We start from the raw sequence: 16,880 nt of genomic DNA on the forward strand, positions 1-16,880 counted from the left end.
CATTAAGGGATTCGATGAATTGAACTACATATACTTGCAAGTAGTGCTTACCTCCAATCTTTAATCTGGCAGTTGTTGTAACGAAGCCAATAGTATTATTTGCTTCACAGGTGTAGTCACCATCATCAACTTCCCAAACTTCTGAGATAATGAGTCTAAATACACCACCTTTGGACTCCATTCGAAATCTTCCACCAGGCATAATCTCTCGCCCATTACGAAGCCACCTTGCAGATGGAGGTGGCTTGCCAGTTGCTTCACATTCAAGTACAACAGAACTATTAAGTGGTACAGTAGTTGGAAGTAAATGTCGTACAAACTCCGGTTTTTCCCCTCCCTCAACTTCACATATTTTGACTGGTGTTGTACAGGAACTAGGTTCGCTGCGACCTGCAGCATTGACTGCAAATATTCTAAACTCATAGTCTGCCCGTTCTACTAAGTTTAGAACAGTGTAACTACAGTCTGTAACATTGTACTCATTGCAGCGAGCCCATGGAGGTCCACCAACTTCACGGCGCTCAATAATGTAGCCTGTTATTCTGCTACCACCATCAGATATGGGTGGTTCCCAGGTCAGATCGACATAGCTCTTTCCTACTTTCACTACTTTTGGTGTTCCTGGTGGAGAAGGAACATTGAATTTGCCCTTCAGTTGGAAGCGTGATGATGGTGGTGAAGGTTTGCTAAATCCTGCAGCATTCTTTGCCCTGACTCGGAATTCATACTCTCTGCCTTGCAGCAAACTATGGACAGTGTATGTTGTGTCTTTGACAAGATAGTCGTTGGCAACTCGCCACTGAGGATCTTCAGCCACATCTCTGTACAAAAAGAACACAGTAAGTATTACAATTTGTAAATAATTTTCAAAGTAAGAGATGTTAGTTACTACAACATATTTAAAATAAAGAATTAATATTACAAAACATACAGAAAAAAGTTCCTCACAGGAAACATTATAATTACCTGTACTCAACTTTGTAGCCTTGAATTCTGGAACCTCCATCACTTAATGGCCTGTCCCAGATCAGAGTTATATTTCCACTCTCCCAGTCAGTTACACGTGGCTGTCCTGGTGGGTCTGGTACCGTAAATGCAAACTTTGCTGTGATTGGCTGATCTGTTTCCAGTGGCTCACTGACACCATATTGGTTTTCTGCACGAACTCTGAAGCTGTATTTTCTGTTTGGTTCCAACCCAATGACATCATAGTGACAGCTTCTCACAAAACTGCTTACTTTGGTCCACAACTTAAAAGAAAATAAATTATACATTATTTTTTGACATGGCCATCTATTAAAATGATATTCCTTATACCTTTTCATTACCAATAATACAAGACACTTCAGTATGAAATATAATCAAATGCTCAATATTTTACCAAATAAAAAACTTAAGACAAAACACCTACCCATCAAACCTGATGTGAGTATAATCAAAGCTCCTCACAATTATATAACTCAAAATCTAAGAAATGTCTCAAAACAGAAAGAACATCAATTCAAGTCATGGCATAAGAAAGGAAGCAATGGTTGATAGTCTCTCAGAAACACATATCATGGCATTTTTTTAACCTCTTAGTCATTATTAATGCTTCTGAGGAGAACATAAAAATGCTACATATCTCAAACATAAATCATAGTATGTCCATAACAACAAAGATATAGTAGTATTATAAGGTGTCACAGAATCTCTCCTCTGGATATTCATAACAAAATCCAGGTGGAGTAGTATCAGAAGTACATCAACCACTGCATAAAACAGTAACATTGCCACCAATTGTAAAAGATTTATCTTCATTCTTTTCATGCTATGCCAAGATCATCCAATGATGATGACACTGACTATTAAATATTGTATACAGCTTAGTTTACCTGGAATTTAGAGTAATTTTATCTATCTATTAACAGAGAAACATGTAAAAATTCTTATTATTTGACATTGTCAAATTTGGAGATAAGCAATCTGTTGTGTTAAAGCTGTGGATCCAGAAAAATTACTTTATTTTATTTTTAGTTCTGACTTATCGACAAGCCATCTTCACATTTGTAATACAGAAATTGCAGCTAATAAGTACAGAAGATTAAGCCATTAGTATTAAAGTTCTCTCACATGATAATACGATATCAACATGAACTGATTGGTGTAAAACTCATCATAATTTGTGTAAGCAGCATCATCTGTTATATAAACAATGGAAGAAAGGTGTAAATTATCCTAAAAACATATTTAAATCTTGACAGTCCATACATATTACAAAAATTGGAGAAATTTCAAACAAACTTGGTATACCTACCACTTACTGTCTGGAAAGAATCATTGTGCAGGTAAAAAACACATACCTATCAAAGGGGGGAGGGTGAAAAAGCAGTGCAGCCCACTACCTGGGAAAACCCAAACTTTGGTCATCCAGTATTTGAGAATGGGAGCACTTAGAGACTTGCAACAGTCTTTACACATAATTTCAACCTGTACAAAACTTTTTCTCACTACCAATCCCCATAAAATGATGAAAGGAGAAAAATTTATTACTTACGACATTTTCATCATTCATTCAGTAAAACTGCCAAATGAAGCGTGACATTTTAATTTATTACTTCTTTACTACTAACTTTGTTTGTGACACACTTTGCAGACAGTAGTCACATACATTGCTGAATCTACTTGCAAAATTATATTATTGTATGACACATAGTTCAGGAGATGTGACATCATAAACAAAGAGACGTGTCAAAAACTGCCACATCATGAAAGACATTTAAATTTATTAATTTGCTGCTACTACCTCTATTGGCAACAGTTTTGGCAGACACTATCCACATCTGCAACTAAATGTATCTACAAAAATATGTGACACACAGTTCAGCAGATATGTTGTCAAATATTGAGATGCATGAAAAATTGCCGCATTGTGCATGATGTTTTAATTTATTACTTCTTTAGCACAAACTCTATGCACAACATATTTTGCAGACCTTAGCAATGTGTATCACTGGATGTACCTGCACAATTGCGCCAGTGTACAGCATATGGTTCAGGATATATGATGACATAAACACTGAGCTGCAGGAAAATGAAACTGCAGGGTGAAATTCGCTAGAGATAGAGGGGAGACATGTGTACAAATATGAGTGAAACATGTTAAATACATGTGAAATATATTTTAAATGTGTGTACATGAGTAAAAAGCTCATCATAAACCTCTGGAGTGTTTTCAGCCAAATTTGGTACACATATTAGTTACATTTTGGAAAGAAATACTGTGGGGGTAAGAATCATCAGTCTCCCGTTGATGTGAGCATGATAACTTGAGAGAGAAGGGGTGAGGAGGAGATGGATAGACAGTAAAGAGAAAGGAGGAGATAGACACAGACAGGGGTGAGGAGGAGATGGTCAGAGAGAGAGGGGGAGGGGGAACTGGACTGAGAGGGGAGATGAGGGGATGGAAAGAGAAACAAAGAGGAAGAGGAGATGGATAGAGACAGGGGGAGGAAGTGATAGGCTGAGAGAAATGGGAAGGAGGAGATAAACACAGAGAGAGGGGAAGGACAAAATGGACAGAGAAAGGGAAGAGAGGGAGATCGACAGAGAGAGGGGAGAAGAGGATATGGATAGAGAGAGGGGGAAGTTGGAAATGGACTAATTGAAGATAGCAATTAATACATACCTGGGCAATGCTGGGTACTCAGCTAGTACTATTATAGTGCAAGAATATATGACAAGGAAATGTACATTGAGACTAAATCTCTTACACAGAATAATAGGTCATCATATGCAATGCACACTGACAGTATCAGACAGTTTATGTGGACAATGTGATAATATTTGCCACATTACATTATTCTAAAGTAACATAAAAACAGTGACTGTTATGCACTATGTAGAATGATGAGCCCGTTCAACACTAGAAACATATACATAAAATATGTGTCAGAAATTTATTTATAATCAATATACTGTACTTTAATTACAATTATATATGTCATCCTCTTAGTGACAAATGCAAAACTGCATATGCTTTTATCACTTTACATCTCATAACAAAAATATACACAAGCCCCGTGAGCCTTGTTTTAAAGTAAATGTATTGGCTTGCTGATTGTTATTCCTCTGTTACGTCCATACATAAATATACGGGTCGGACTCCTCTTCTTTGAATATTGATGTCAAAACTACAGCACACTGCTAAATACCTTGCCATTAATGATCACATATCATGTTATTATATAAGAAAGTACTATAAATTTGTGCCTGTATTCTCCAATGCCTTCTCACTTGCTTACAGTTCAACTGAAGTATAATAATAATTAGTTAAATTTTAATATGTAATTATGCATTTACTGGTACTTCTAACACTTTCATGCCACCCTGCTTCCGACAGTTAGCAAATAGTAAGTATATTTTACTCTTTCATTTTATATAATTAGTTATTCATGTTGTCATTATATTAATTGTTTGCTACTTCTGCTAAGAGAGAAATTAGTTATTAGCACTGTCTGGCAGAACTTCCTGTAAGTCTTGACACGTAGCATCAGTTAGTTTTCTACCTGCTATAGCATGAGCACTTCCTTGTATACTGAGACTCGTGTAATGAGTGAGACATGATGTTCATGTTCACATATGGATGTTACATAGTATCAGTTTCTAGTGTGGAACCGACATCTCATTCTACAGAGTGCATAACAGTCACTGCTTCTGATGTTACTTTAGAATATTGTAATTCGGCAAAAATGGTCACTGTGTCCACAAATGTAAAATGTCTGGTTCTGTCAGTGTGCATTACATATGATAACCTATTACTGTGAATTAGAGTTTTAGTCTCAACTTATATTTCCTTGTTATGTATTCTTGCATAACAGTATTTTGAATGACTGAGATATGTTTCTGGGATAATTTACATCATTCCTACATTGGATTGTATAACAAACAATCCTGCTCACACAAATTATGATGATGGGTCCAACCTTATGGCAGTTGCATGCTAATCAATTTATTTTGTTATAGTATTTATCATGTGATTGAACTTTTAAATTAACAATTTATACTTCTGTACTTCTTAGATGCAATTTTCTACACTTCAAATCTTAAGATGACTTGCAGATATGCCAAAATTAGTAAACAAATAAAATTACATTTTAAATGTTGGATATTAAGAGTTGTTCTGGATCTGCTGGTGTAAAATTTCTACAGCTTATGCTTGATTGAGTTTTGGCTCATAGAGAGTGTAAGAGTCCACTGACATAAAGATCATCAGGGTGAAAATACACCATTTAAGTTATGAACATTACTTACTCCAGAAGTAGGGTCAAGTTTCTCCACTACATAGTTTGTGATAGGAGAGCCACCATCATCTAATGGGGGCTTCCAGCTCAAGGAACAAGTCTCAGGAGTGATGTCAGACACATCTAGTGGTCCCTGAGGTGGCAGTGGTTTATCTGGAAACAGAAATTTATTTTTAATTTGAGTGATTCAGTGGCACTATTGTGATATAGCAAAAAAATTGAAAACAATGAATAATTCCAATAAAGATAACTGAGTTATAGTTGAACAATGGAAACTGCAGGCTGGAATATCAATAGCATTACAAAAATGATAGATCACTACTCACCATAAAGATGACTCATTGAGTTCCACACAGGCATGGTGAAAAGAATGTTACGTATTATACCTTTTGCCAAAGCCTTCTTCAGCAGAGAACACACACACATTCACACAAACAAGCACACTTGATGCACGCATGACCGCTACCACTGACAGCTCCAAGCCAAACTCTAGTCAGAGGTGCCTATGGTAGTGGCCATGTGTGCATGAGGTGTGCTTGCTTGTGTGAATGTGTGTGTGCATTTTCTTAGCTGAAGAAGGCTTCGGCCAAAAGCTATAATGTGTAACAGTCTTTTTGTAGTGCCTGTCTGCAACTCAAAAGGTCTCCTTTACAATGAGTAGCAACCTATCCTTTTCCTCATATTGTTGAGTCATAGTTGACTGTGATATTAACAATACATATTTGGTAAACTGTGTCAGTACTGTAACCCTACTCAGTCATTGTATCATAGATGCAGAAACTTTGCTTTTTCAATTAGTACAGAAAAGAGGACTGAAATTGTATTTACCACTAATCATTTTAAATGGTATTTATAAATCACTAAAACCATTAAAGGAGCCGTGGTATTAAAAATGTTGCTAAAAATAATAAAAAAACATTACTCCAATGTGTACTTTGATTATGCCAGTTGTATAGAAAATACTAAAAAATTAATAAAGGTTCTGATTTTGTTTGAGAAACTGATGTGCAAGACAACAATCATGTAACTGGTTCGGATGAATTTGGTTTATAAGTTGATCTTCCACAACCGAGTAATAAAAAACACTCAATTTACTTTATCTTCCATTAACAAACTATTCAACATAGGTTCTGTCATGCTTCAACCTAACTTTTCTTTTATATCAGTGACAATGACTATGTGTACAAGGTTTTATTTTTGATAGGGCATGAGGAGTTGTGCTCTTTTCTGCACAATTAAAAATACGCTTCACTGAAACATAATAAACTTGTAAAATTTGGATCTTTTAATGCAGAGATCAATTCTTTGATGTGATATATATGATATATTTCTCACTTTATAAGAGGAACATGTTATTATAGTATTTAAAACAAACACCTAGATTGTTTATTGAATTCTGGTGATTTTGTCAGCCAGAAAAAAATGAAAAGAATGTAGTTCTCGATATGGAAATAAGAGTCCTTGCCAAAATACTTCAGAAATGTTATCATAAGTTCACTGCATTTCGGTTTAAGTTTAAAACACAATATAATGAAAATTATTTGAGGCATCAATTTTAAAGTAAATAAACTGCTGAGCTAGGCAAATTATATTGAGGCTTCTTGAAGTAGAGTCACATAAATTTAATATAGTTAGCAAAATAGAAGCAGTTAAAAAGCCACGTGATGGAATATCAGCTTAGTCAGAAACAAACAGTGCATGAAATTCAATGATTATTACAAATTTTTGCTCAAATTTTACATTTACTACGATCATGATTAGAATCTAATTTTCTACTTGAATAATCTTTCGCAGGTTTACATTTAGATTTGACACAAAAATTTACACACTCAGTAAAATTATAGCACACTGATTTCATGTGTCTAAATATGTACTTAGTTTTCTTTTTATTTCATGCTTTCTGAATATCATGGTTTTTAGGTGTGAACAGACATAAGTTTCAAAATGTTGCTCAGAAATGAAAAAAGCATACGTCAGTTGTACTCACCTACAACCAAAACCTTGCAAGAAGCAGTATCTGAGCCTTCAATATTCACTAACTGTATTGTGTAATTGCCCATATCACTCCTTCTTGCACATCTATTGTGGAATACTGTCTGGTTGGAGGTAGTTTCAAATTTGATTCTATCTCCTGGAATGACTTCTTCTCCATTAATGGTCCATGTGGGTTTTGGTACCGGATTACCCGTGAAAGGAACTGTTATAGTGAACTCTTCTCCTGCAATGACTGTCATGTCTCTGATGCTAAGATCGCTTGTGATCTTAGGTGAGCCTGTGAATAAGGAAAGAAGTCACACTTAATATGATTCATAACTTACTAAAATATAAGCTGCTAGAGTTACATTTAGAATACAGATGCATAAAACTATATTTTCATCCATTAGGAATTGTTAACTACTCCATTAATCATTTAAAATAAATGATTTCTGGTTACACTGAGATCAGTTTATATGAGGGTCTGTGATAGTAAAATTGTAACATGCCAAAGGGAGAACATCCATCATTCATTTGTGAGTGTGAAATGTAGAGAGGGTTATATAATTTTTCAGTACTTTTGATTCTGTCTCTCATTTGAAAACTAACTAAATGTACTTCAAAATTAAAGTGTTCCTTTATTTATTACAGAATTTGCGAGGTAAATATGATGCTGATTGATCAGTTGTGAAAAGTTAAAGCTGAATGCCCCTTTCTGCACTGCTCTTACAATTGAGGTATCTAAGCATAAGATACTAATCAACTCAAAACCTCAACTCATGATTGGCTGTTCACCATTTCATCCCTGTCTCAACTTGTGAGCTTGTGTTGCAGTCAAATTCTCCATTGTATCCATTCTGCTGGGTTTACTAATCACATTGCATTGTGCAAAAGCTTTTGTGGCATTTGGAAGGAACAGAAAGGAACCAGTGGCTTGTTCTATATATCTGGGTTGACTCACTGAGCCATGATCATGTAGCTCAATTCAAACAACAATGGCTCAATTGAAACAACAATATCCTTAAAAAGTTGAACCTCAGCAATAAATAAGAGTTACCAACCCCTGTAAGTTCAACTTTATAGTCTCATTTTAATGATGTGTTGAGACTACTGATCATTTTCTGCATTTAATAAGTGGATTTCTACAGACTCCAACATCCCTTCTGAGAACCATTTCCATAGTTCATTATAAACTACAATGTGCTCATTTTGAGTGTTGTTGCTCTCTCAGTAACGTCATTAAGCTTTTAAGAACAGTAACTATTAGGATTAAGGTTGGGTACCTTTCAATCCTCATTGCTGCTTTTAATTGCTTCGCAAATACTGTCTTAAGACACAAGAATAGTTGCAGTCCAAAGGGGCAATGAAATTATTTCAAACTTCCTGAAAGATTAAAACTGTGTGCCACACTGGGACTTGACCTTAGCCTTTCACAGGCATGTGCTCTACCAACTGAGCTACCTGAGCATGACTTACAACCCATCCTCAGAGCTTTACTTCTGCCAGTACCTTGTCTCTTACCTTCCAAAGCTGTGAGGATGGGTCGTGAGTCATACGCAGGTAGTTCAGGTGCTAGGGCACTTGCCTGGGGAAGTTTAAGGTCCTCAATTTGAGTCACAGTTTAGCAGACAGTCTTAATCTGTCAGGAAGTTTCATATCAGCATACACACTGCTGTAGAATTAAAATTTCATTCTGGAAATTATTTCAATGTTGGTATGTAGGTGCAACTATAGAAGTCATTCTACCATTTTAGTTACTCTGCCTGAGGACACATTGTATTCATGCAGCACTGCATCATCAGCTTCAGAAGCAGAGCAGGTTTCAGTGAAGTTTGCACACAAAATATATGGGGCTAATATTGAAAAAAGAGAGAGAGAGAGAGAGAGAGAGAGAGAGAGAGAGAGATTTTTCTACATCAGTTAACTCTGAAGAAGGATGTCATCTGAAAGCTTAGCAACATTTTTCAGTCTTGTTTATGTGCCTGCTGACTGGTCAATGCTACAACTGTATGATGAGATGTTACCTTTAGTCATTTCAGTATTTTAGTTCCACCCAGAACTTTCCATTATCATATTTATAAAATGCTTTATAATGAGATTACCTGAATCCGATTATTTTGAAGCATTACACAATATAAGTGCCATGCAGATGTGGTCACTGTGTAAAACTGGAAGCAGATTATCAAATTAGGTATGCACCATTGATAAAGACCACCTCTGTAGACAAATACTTAGCATAGCTGCCCTTAGAATGAAATAGCGTATGTTTGATCTCCCATGCCACCTCAGATTTTTCTGAAGTAGGAAAATCTGGAATGGGGTCAGTTCAGCTTCATAAGGTCAAATGAAGAACTGCTTCAATAAAGAAGCAACATCATTATCAGGATTCGTCTACTATCAACAATGGCTGGAGGTATTAGTGACATGCTGATCACATGTCTCATGATCATAGACCACTCCTCATATTGCCTTATGTGTAGCAGTTGGCCACTTGGAACAGTTTTTGAGTGGTGTTTATGTTTACGTCTTTCCATTGACAATAATGGTTTGGTAGGTCCAGACAGACCATAGACAAAAAAGACTGGAGTAATGTCATATTGACTTTAAGTAGGTAAGATGGCAGCTTGCATAGACACATGTGTTCAGGTGGGGGAAAAAAAACGTGCTAAAAAGCACTGTCTGCAAGAATTGTAGTGTTCAAATCAGAAAGTAAAATTATTGTATAAGTAGTCCTCAACTAACAATTAACATTCTAATGAAAGATATGAAGAAACTTATATCTGAAAAGTGTGAGCCATCACAAAAATCACATATACTTTTCCATTTGGAAAATGTAGAATAGTGGATATAGGTAAAATGAAAAAATGCCTACATACCAGACATGGGACGCATCTCTGTTTCAAAGGAAAGAAACTTTTATGTGAGAAAATAAGCAAAATTATCACAGAGAAAGACAACGTAAACAAAATTATCAAACACAAAGGTGATAGGTATGCTTTTTTAGAGTAAAATGTAAAAATTTAATCCTTACAAACCAGAATGTTAAGTATAAACCAGAATGTTAAGTATATAATGAATAAAACAGAGCACTTGGACATGTACCTAAATGAATCAAAACCACATTACTTCATAGAGAGAGAAGTAGGTTGCAAGGAAGAGGAAGCATATGGATACAGGCTAAGAAATAATGAACTTATAAACTTGTATTGTAGAAGGACACATAGAGATAGAGAGGTTGGCATTTATAGCAGAAATGATATAGCATGTGAAGAAATCAAATAGATTGATGATATGAGTAAAGAAATGATACTTGAGGTTTCAGCAATAAATTTAAAATGAGGGAAAAACAGTATGATTATAGCAGCTCTGTACAGGTCACTTGGAAGCAGGAAGCAGTATTGAAGAATAAGCCATCAGCGTATGAAAAACATGTGCTGTTTGTTGGAGACATCAACATAGACTCTTTAAATAATAGCAATGATTATTTATGTTATGTTGACTTACTTCAGTGCTATAACTATTATAATATAACCTCAGAACCTACAAGAATTACTGTAGAAACACAAACATGCATTGACCACATTCTCACAAATATAACAAAGGAGAACATCAACATAACCACCATAGAAAATGACTTATCTGACTACAGAGCTCTTGCTATGGAAGTTGATGTTGGGAGTGTAGATATAACTACAAGTGATACTGTTATGTATAAAAGAAAATTTAATTATAATAAACTTAAGAGGGCATTGGGCAATGAAATATGGGAAGCAGTTTACCATGCAACAAATGTGAATGATAAATGGGAAAATTTCAATAAACCATTCAATAAAACTTTAAATGAAATATGTCCTTTAGCAAACAAGGCTATTAATAACAAAGCTGAAAATTTCCCTAGATAAATCATTGAACTGAGAGAGAACATGAAAGATTGTTACATACTCTTTAGAGATACTAAATTACACTACTATTTAACAAAATACAAACTGCTCAGAAAAAAATACAGAGATTCTTTGACCTACCTTAAAACTCAGGAATAGGTCTACCAAATAAGCAACTCAACCTGTGTTAGTAAAATAGCCTGGAAAATAATGTATACAGAAGAAGAGTCTCATGAACACACCAGCATAACATTAAAATGGCAACATAACAAATGACCCAAAATAAGTGTGTGAGAAATTCATACATATGTTTCATACAATTGGCACAAATGAAACATGACTGGGCACTCAATTTAAATACTACAACACCTAGTCAATATTTTTTCATCCATGGCATTACTGAGAGGGACCACCTAGCAATCATTTCAAAACTTCTAGCTAAAATGTCTTGTTGCTGGGATGACATTTCACCTAAACTGCTAAAGGAATGCAGGAAAGTGAAGCCTCTGACATATCTAATAAATATCTCCCTCTGCCATGGAGAATTCCCTGTTTTTTTTTTTCCTTAAAAAAATCACTGAAATCCTACTGGTGTATAAGAAAGGAATAAAACCTGATGTAAGAAACTGTAGGCCAATATCATTAACTTCAGAGCTTGGGACATTATTAGTGAAAGTAACATTACATCAATTTGAGTCTCCTGGTTCCGATTCTGTATAGACTGGAGAAGCAGACCCATCCACTACATTGGAATCCGGGCGTTTTATTCTATGACATGCTGCCTTTTAGTGGTGTTTTGTTCTGACGGACAACAAACGTTGGATAAAAAGGTTCCAAGCTTTTTTGCTCTAATGTTTTAGTTGTATGCTCACCTGAAGATATGGTTTTTAGGGCTACGAAACCAGTAGTGATCCAATTATAAAGGAATAAATACAGTTGAATTGGTTATTAGTACCTAAGATGACTACTCATAGCTGTGGTTGCTCTGCCTACAAGGTTGTCTGCAGTAATTTATAAAAGGAATGAACAGATAGTAACAACCATATCAACCCACAAGGTACTTTAATGTGGTGTGCCCCAAGGAAGTATATTGGGGCCTTTTCTGTTTCTTGTGTATGTTAATGTATTTAATTGAATCCCGAAACTGCAAGGTTGTAAGCTATGCTAACAACACACCTTTTGTTAGCTTGGGCCATGATATGCAAACTACTACAAACAGTGGTGAAATCAATTATAATTTTCTGTGAAAGTTATCTTACTGCAAATAAGCTACTCGTAAATAAATAGAAGGCAATGACAATGCAATTTATGCTTATCTACAGTCAGAAATAAATAGAACTCTATCTACACCTCCATTGGCTCTTAGCTACAAAAACAAACACAATGTTTTGGGCATAATTGTTGATGGAACACCTGTCATGGAAAGAACATGTAGACCATATTTGTAAGAAAATCAGTAGGTACGTATATCTACTGAAAAGGGTCTCAGCCTTCCTGGACCATGATAGCTTGAGACAAACACAAGACAGCCTTATAGAGAAATCTTCAGAAAATATAAAATACTAACCATCTACTCTATGTACGTCCTGCAAGCAATAATGTTTGTGAAACGAGATCCAAAGTATAATGTAACACACAGTAGTGTAAATAGGTGCAATGCATGGGGAAGGGAAAATTATCATACAATTGCAAGTGAAAAAAAAGGTTGCAGACCATAGTCCACATATGATAGGAACCATCCTTTGTAACAGACATACATCTGACTTCAAGACAGATAATTTCAACACTTTAAAGAATAAACTTAAGCTTTAATTAATAGAGAAAAGCTGTTACTGAGCAGAAGATTTCAAGTTCTAATTTCCCTTTGTAAAACAGTGTATATAGCATAAGTTTGCTTTTGCACCAAAAAATGGTAATTTCTGATCTTCACTGTCTATATCAATGTGTGCTCTTATGTATGTTAACTAAACATTCGTACATGTGAACTAAAATTTATGCCAATGTCTGGAAACCTATTGTTATATGGACAGCAAACAAACAAATAAACGAAGAGAGGTTTCATAGAATTTAGACATCCAGAAAGCAGTGGATTTTATAGTGATGGCTGTTGCAGTATATTGCAGACATTTGCGTGATGTACTACACTTCAAATAAACTTCATTTTGGCTTCTATGTATTGCTTTCAATGTAAACAAAAATTGGAATGGTCACATGAGGAAGTCACTTGGCCAGTGACAGGTAACATGGTTTACAGTCACACACTTTTTATTAAAGTTCAAAGGATTAGTGCAATATCAGTGAGTAAACTACTTAAAATCCCTGGTATTTGTTTAGGGCATCTGAAAAATATATAAAATTGATTGCAATCCTGTGTCTTATTTTCCTTGATATTAATACTTAGGTTCATGATATAGGAAGACAAGGCATGCCCTCGAGCAGCTGATAGCCACAGGCAGCTTAGTGTTGTCCACAGCATTACTCTCTCTCTCTCTAACAAAAACGGTAGATTCAAATTAGAGATACGTAACTGAATGTACCTCCATCATGCAATGATTGAGAAATGTATATAATGAGTCAAGATACACTGGATGGATTATCACAGAGTGTCATCAGATACTGCAAGAGACCATGTCACATTGCTAGAAAAATAGAGAAGGTAACACAGCTGACAAAAATTATAAATTTGTTGATGAGTTGTATTAATATTATGTACAACTCACCCAAAGTATAAATAATTTAAATAATTCATAGCATCTCTCTTCTTTAGTATTAAAGTACACATTCAATTATTTACTTTATAATTTTAGGGGAACTCAGTGACTGACAGCAAAATACTAACAAAACTTTGTCAAGTTGTTTCTTTTCCAGAGCCAACTAGTGAACAGTATGGTGCATTATAGCCTCTACCTGCACTGTCACCACACTAACATTCTCATCTCAATGTGAAGTAACTGAAAATCTGTAATTCAGAAATGAAAGTACCATAATAAATGATGGTACATTTTTTAAATACAATATCTGTGCAGATGGTAATATGAAATTTATACTCAATGACATACGTTAACAGTCTTGTTAGTCGCATTCATGATGAAGAAGGAAAAAATTAGAGATGTGAAAAGGACAAAGAAGGGTAAAAAAAAGGCTCAGTCATCCATCTGGCAGCTATAAACTGAATATCATACATATCTTCTGCTGGATAAGAACATATAATATGTTGCAACAGGGGTATTAGTTACCTAACAGACCACTATTTCGGTGATGTATCTTAAATACTGTGATTATTTTCAATACAATCAGACAAAAGGGAAGGGGGTTGGAAACAAAACTCACTTGGAGGTGGCCTGCAACAAATAGCATCAGAGGCTGAACTCCATGGGCCTTGTCCAGCAGCATTTACTGCTGCCACTCGGAACTCATATTCATGATTTTCAATCAGACTGCCCACTCTGAAACAAGATAAAGTAATGGTAGAGTTACAATAATACACAAAACTTAGGAAACTTTCTTTGTCTGTGATTGATTGTAATGTGTACGCAATCAGTAATCAGTATTAGAAGTTATTATGCTTCCATAATCATAAAATATTTTCCAGTGTTACATATCACCATAATTACTTAGTTGTGAATCAAAACAGGAGGAATCATACATCAGTTGATGTAGTTTGGTACCTTTTTTTGTGCATGGCGGTCAGAATATTCTGAGTCATACAAAATATTTCCAAAAAAAAAACTATTAACTGATGAAGGAATTTGACACCCGATTTTTCTACTTTAAGACTGGAAGGGAAATTAATGGTAATTTGTTCTTTACAAGGTTCAGATACACAATGCATAAACACTTGTGAGACCATATGAGTGCACTAGATGCAGACAGAAGAGGTACATGGATTCCTCCCCGTGGAGTGGAAAGAAGCAGGAGGATTTGGGGGGGGGGGGGGGAGATGGAGGGAGGGAGGAACAACTGGCAGTAGTTTTGAGATGTGCTCCCTAAATAACATTTCCACACATGTAATGAAATTCTGCACTTACACCACAAACAATAATCAAGTATGCATGGAACTGAAATGGTCAGTGCAGCAATAGAGGGGTGTGGGGATTATAATTATATGTAACAACAAACTTACAATAATATGCAAGCATGATAATATGTTGTTTCTAGATCTTATGGCAAAAGAACCTGGAGAAAAGTAGTGCCATGTTACATTAAAACAATATCTGGGGATAAATTGATGCTCGTATAATAGTAATGCAAATTTTCCTATGAATACATAAATATACACTGATGGGAAAACCAGCAACACCAAAAAATAATTAATGTAGAGTAATGAATTTTGAGAATGCATTTATCTAGGTAACATATGTAAGTGATTAACATTGCAAGATCACAAGTTAATGTAAGTGTGACCTAAGGCATTGCAAATGTGAAATGCTGGTACATTAATAACCAGTGTAACTACCATAATGTTGAATGCAAACATGCATGCACTGTGGTGTACAGTTGCCAGATGTCAGTTTGTGGGATGGAGTTCCATGCCTATTGCACTTGGTCAGCCAATACAGGGATGGTTAATACTGTTTCTGAATGCTGCTGGAGTTGTCGTCCGATGATGTCCCATATGTGCTTGACTGGAGACAGATCTGGTGATTGAGCGGGCCAAGACAACATGTCAACATTCTGCAGAGCATGTTGGGTTACAAAAGTGGTACGTGGGTGAGCATTATCCTGTTGGGAAACAAGCCTTTGGCCCTCAATTGGCCTCCTACTAATCAAAACAAGGCCATTACTGGCACCAAGGCAGAACTAGCTTCCATCAGAAAACACAATAGACCTTCACTCCTGCCCACCACTGAGCTCTCACTTTACACCACTACAATCGCAAACGGCAGTGGTTTGGGATCAGTGGAATGCACACTACAGGGTGCCTGACTTGAAGCTGTCCTTGAAGTAACCGGTTTTTAACAATTCGTTGTGTCATTGTGGGGCCAAACACAATGGACTTCCTCCTCAGTAGTTCCATGTGACTGTCCCAAGTCTGGTCTTCTTGTGACCATACATTCTTGTGGCCACCACTGCCAGCAATCATATACAGTGGCTACAACATTCCTGTCAAGTCTTTCTGCAATATTGCAGATGGAACAGTCAGCTTCTCACAGACATATTACATTTAATTCAAACTCAGTGAGGTGTTGATTACGGTGTCTTTTTTGTCGTCTTAAAAGCAGTCTTAACTAACATGAACTCACCACATTCAATCTCAAAGGCAGCTAACACTCATGACTGTTACAGCGTGTATTTAAAGCATACCTGATTTGCATCGTCACACTAGTGCTACTCTTACATGACTGGTACAAAATCTGAATAGACATCATCTTTCAGATGTAGAAACATGCCTACCATCTTTCATCACAAAGTAAATAATATGAATGGGCAAAATCTGACAAATAATATTTTGCTATGAAACATACAAAGTGCTACCATCATAAATGTTCACTGACAATTTCTACTTGATTTCTACTATAGTTTAAGCAAATGAAGTACCCCTTATAATACATCTGAGTAACATTTCAGCTGCAAAGTAGGAGGGAGTAATTTAAATCAGAGTGAATGTATCAAAAACGGATTTGTGTATTCTTTTGAACAATGCTCAAAGATCTAACAGATGCAGTGCAGCTTAAATAGTGATAGCAAGAATTTTTTATGATATTGGGAAACGATTAAATCTAGAGAAACAATTATAGTTCAC

At 35.7% G+C, this 16,880-nt stretch overlaps 1 protein-coding gene across 33 annotated transcripts in view; it reads right to left on the bottom strand.

The window, feature by feature from the left end:
• The window catches only part of LOC126183349 (twitchin), a 521,808-nt gene that overhangs the window by 63,184 nt on the left and 441,744 nt on the right, over positions 1-16,880 (bottom strand). For all 33 annotated transcript variants that reach the window (XM_049925263.1, XM_049925234.1, XM_049925262.1 and 30 more), the window contains 5 exons: positions 14,468-14,583; positions 7,270-7,554; positions 5,293-5,435; positions 967-1,250; positions 52-821 (listed from right to left, as the gene is read on the bottom strand). In XM_049925263.1, coding sequence (XP_049781220.1) covers positions 52-821; positions 967-1,250; positions 5,293-5,435; positions 7,270-7,554; positions 14,468-14,583 — 1,598 coding nt within the window. The remainder of the gene's footprint in view (positions 1-51; positions 822-966; positions 1,251-5,292; positions 5,436-7,269; positions 7,555-14,467; positions 14,584-16,880) is intronic.

Source organism: Schistocerca cancellata, chromosome 4 (assembly GCF_023864275.1).
Source record: "Schistocerca cancellata isolate TAMUIC-IGC-003103 chromosome 4, iqSchCanc2.1, whole genome shotgun sequence".
Taxonomy (NCBI): domain Eukaryota; kingdom Metazoa; phylum Arthropoda; class Insecta; order Orthoptera; family Acrididae; genus Schistocerca; species Schistocerca cancellata.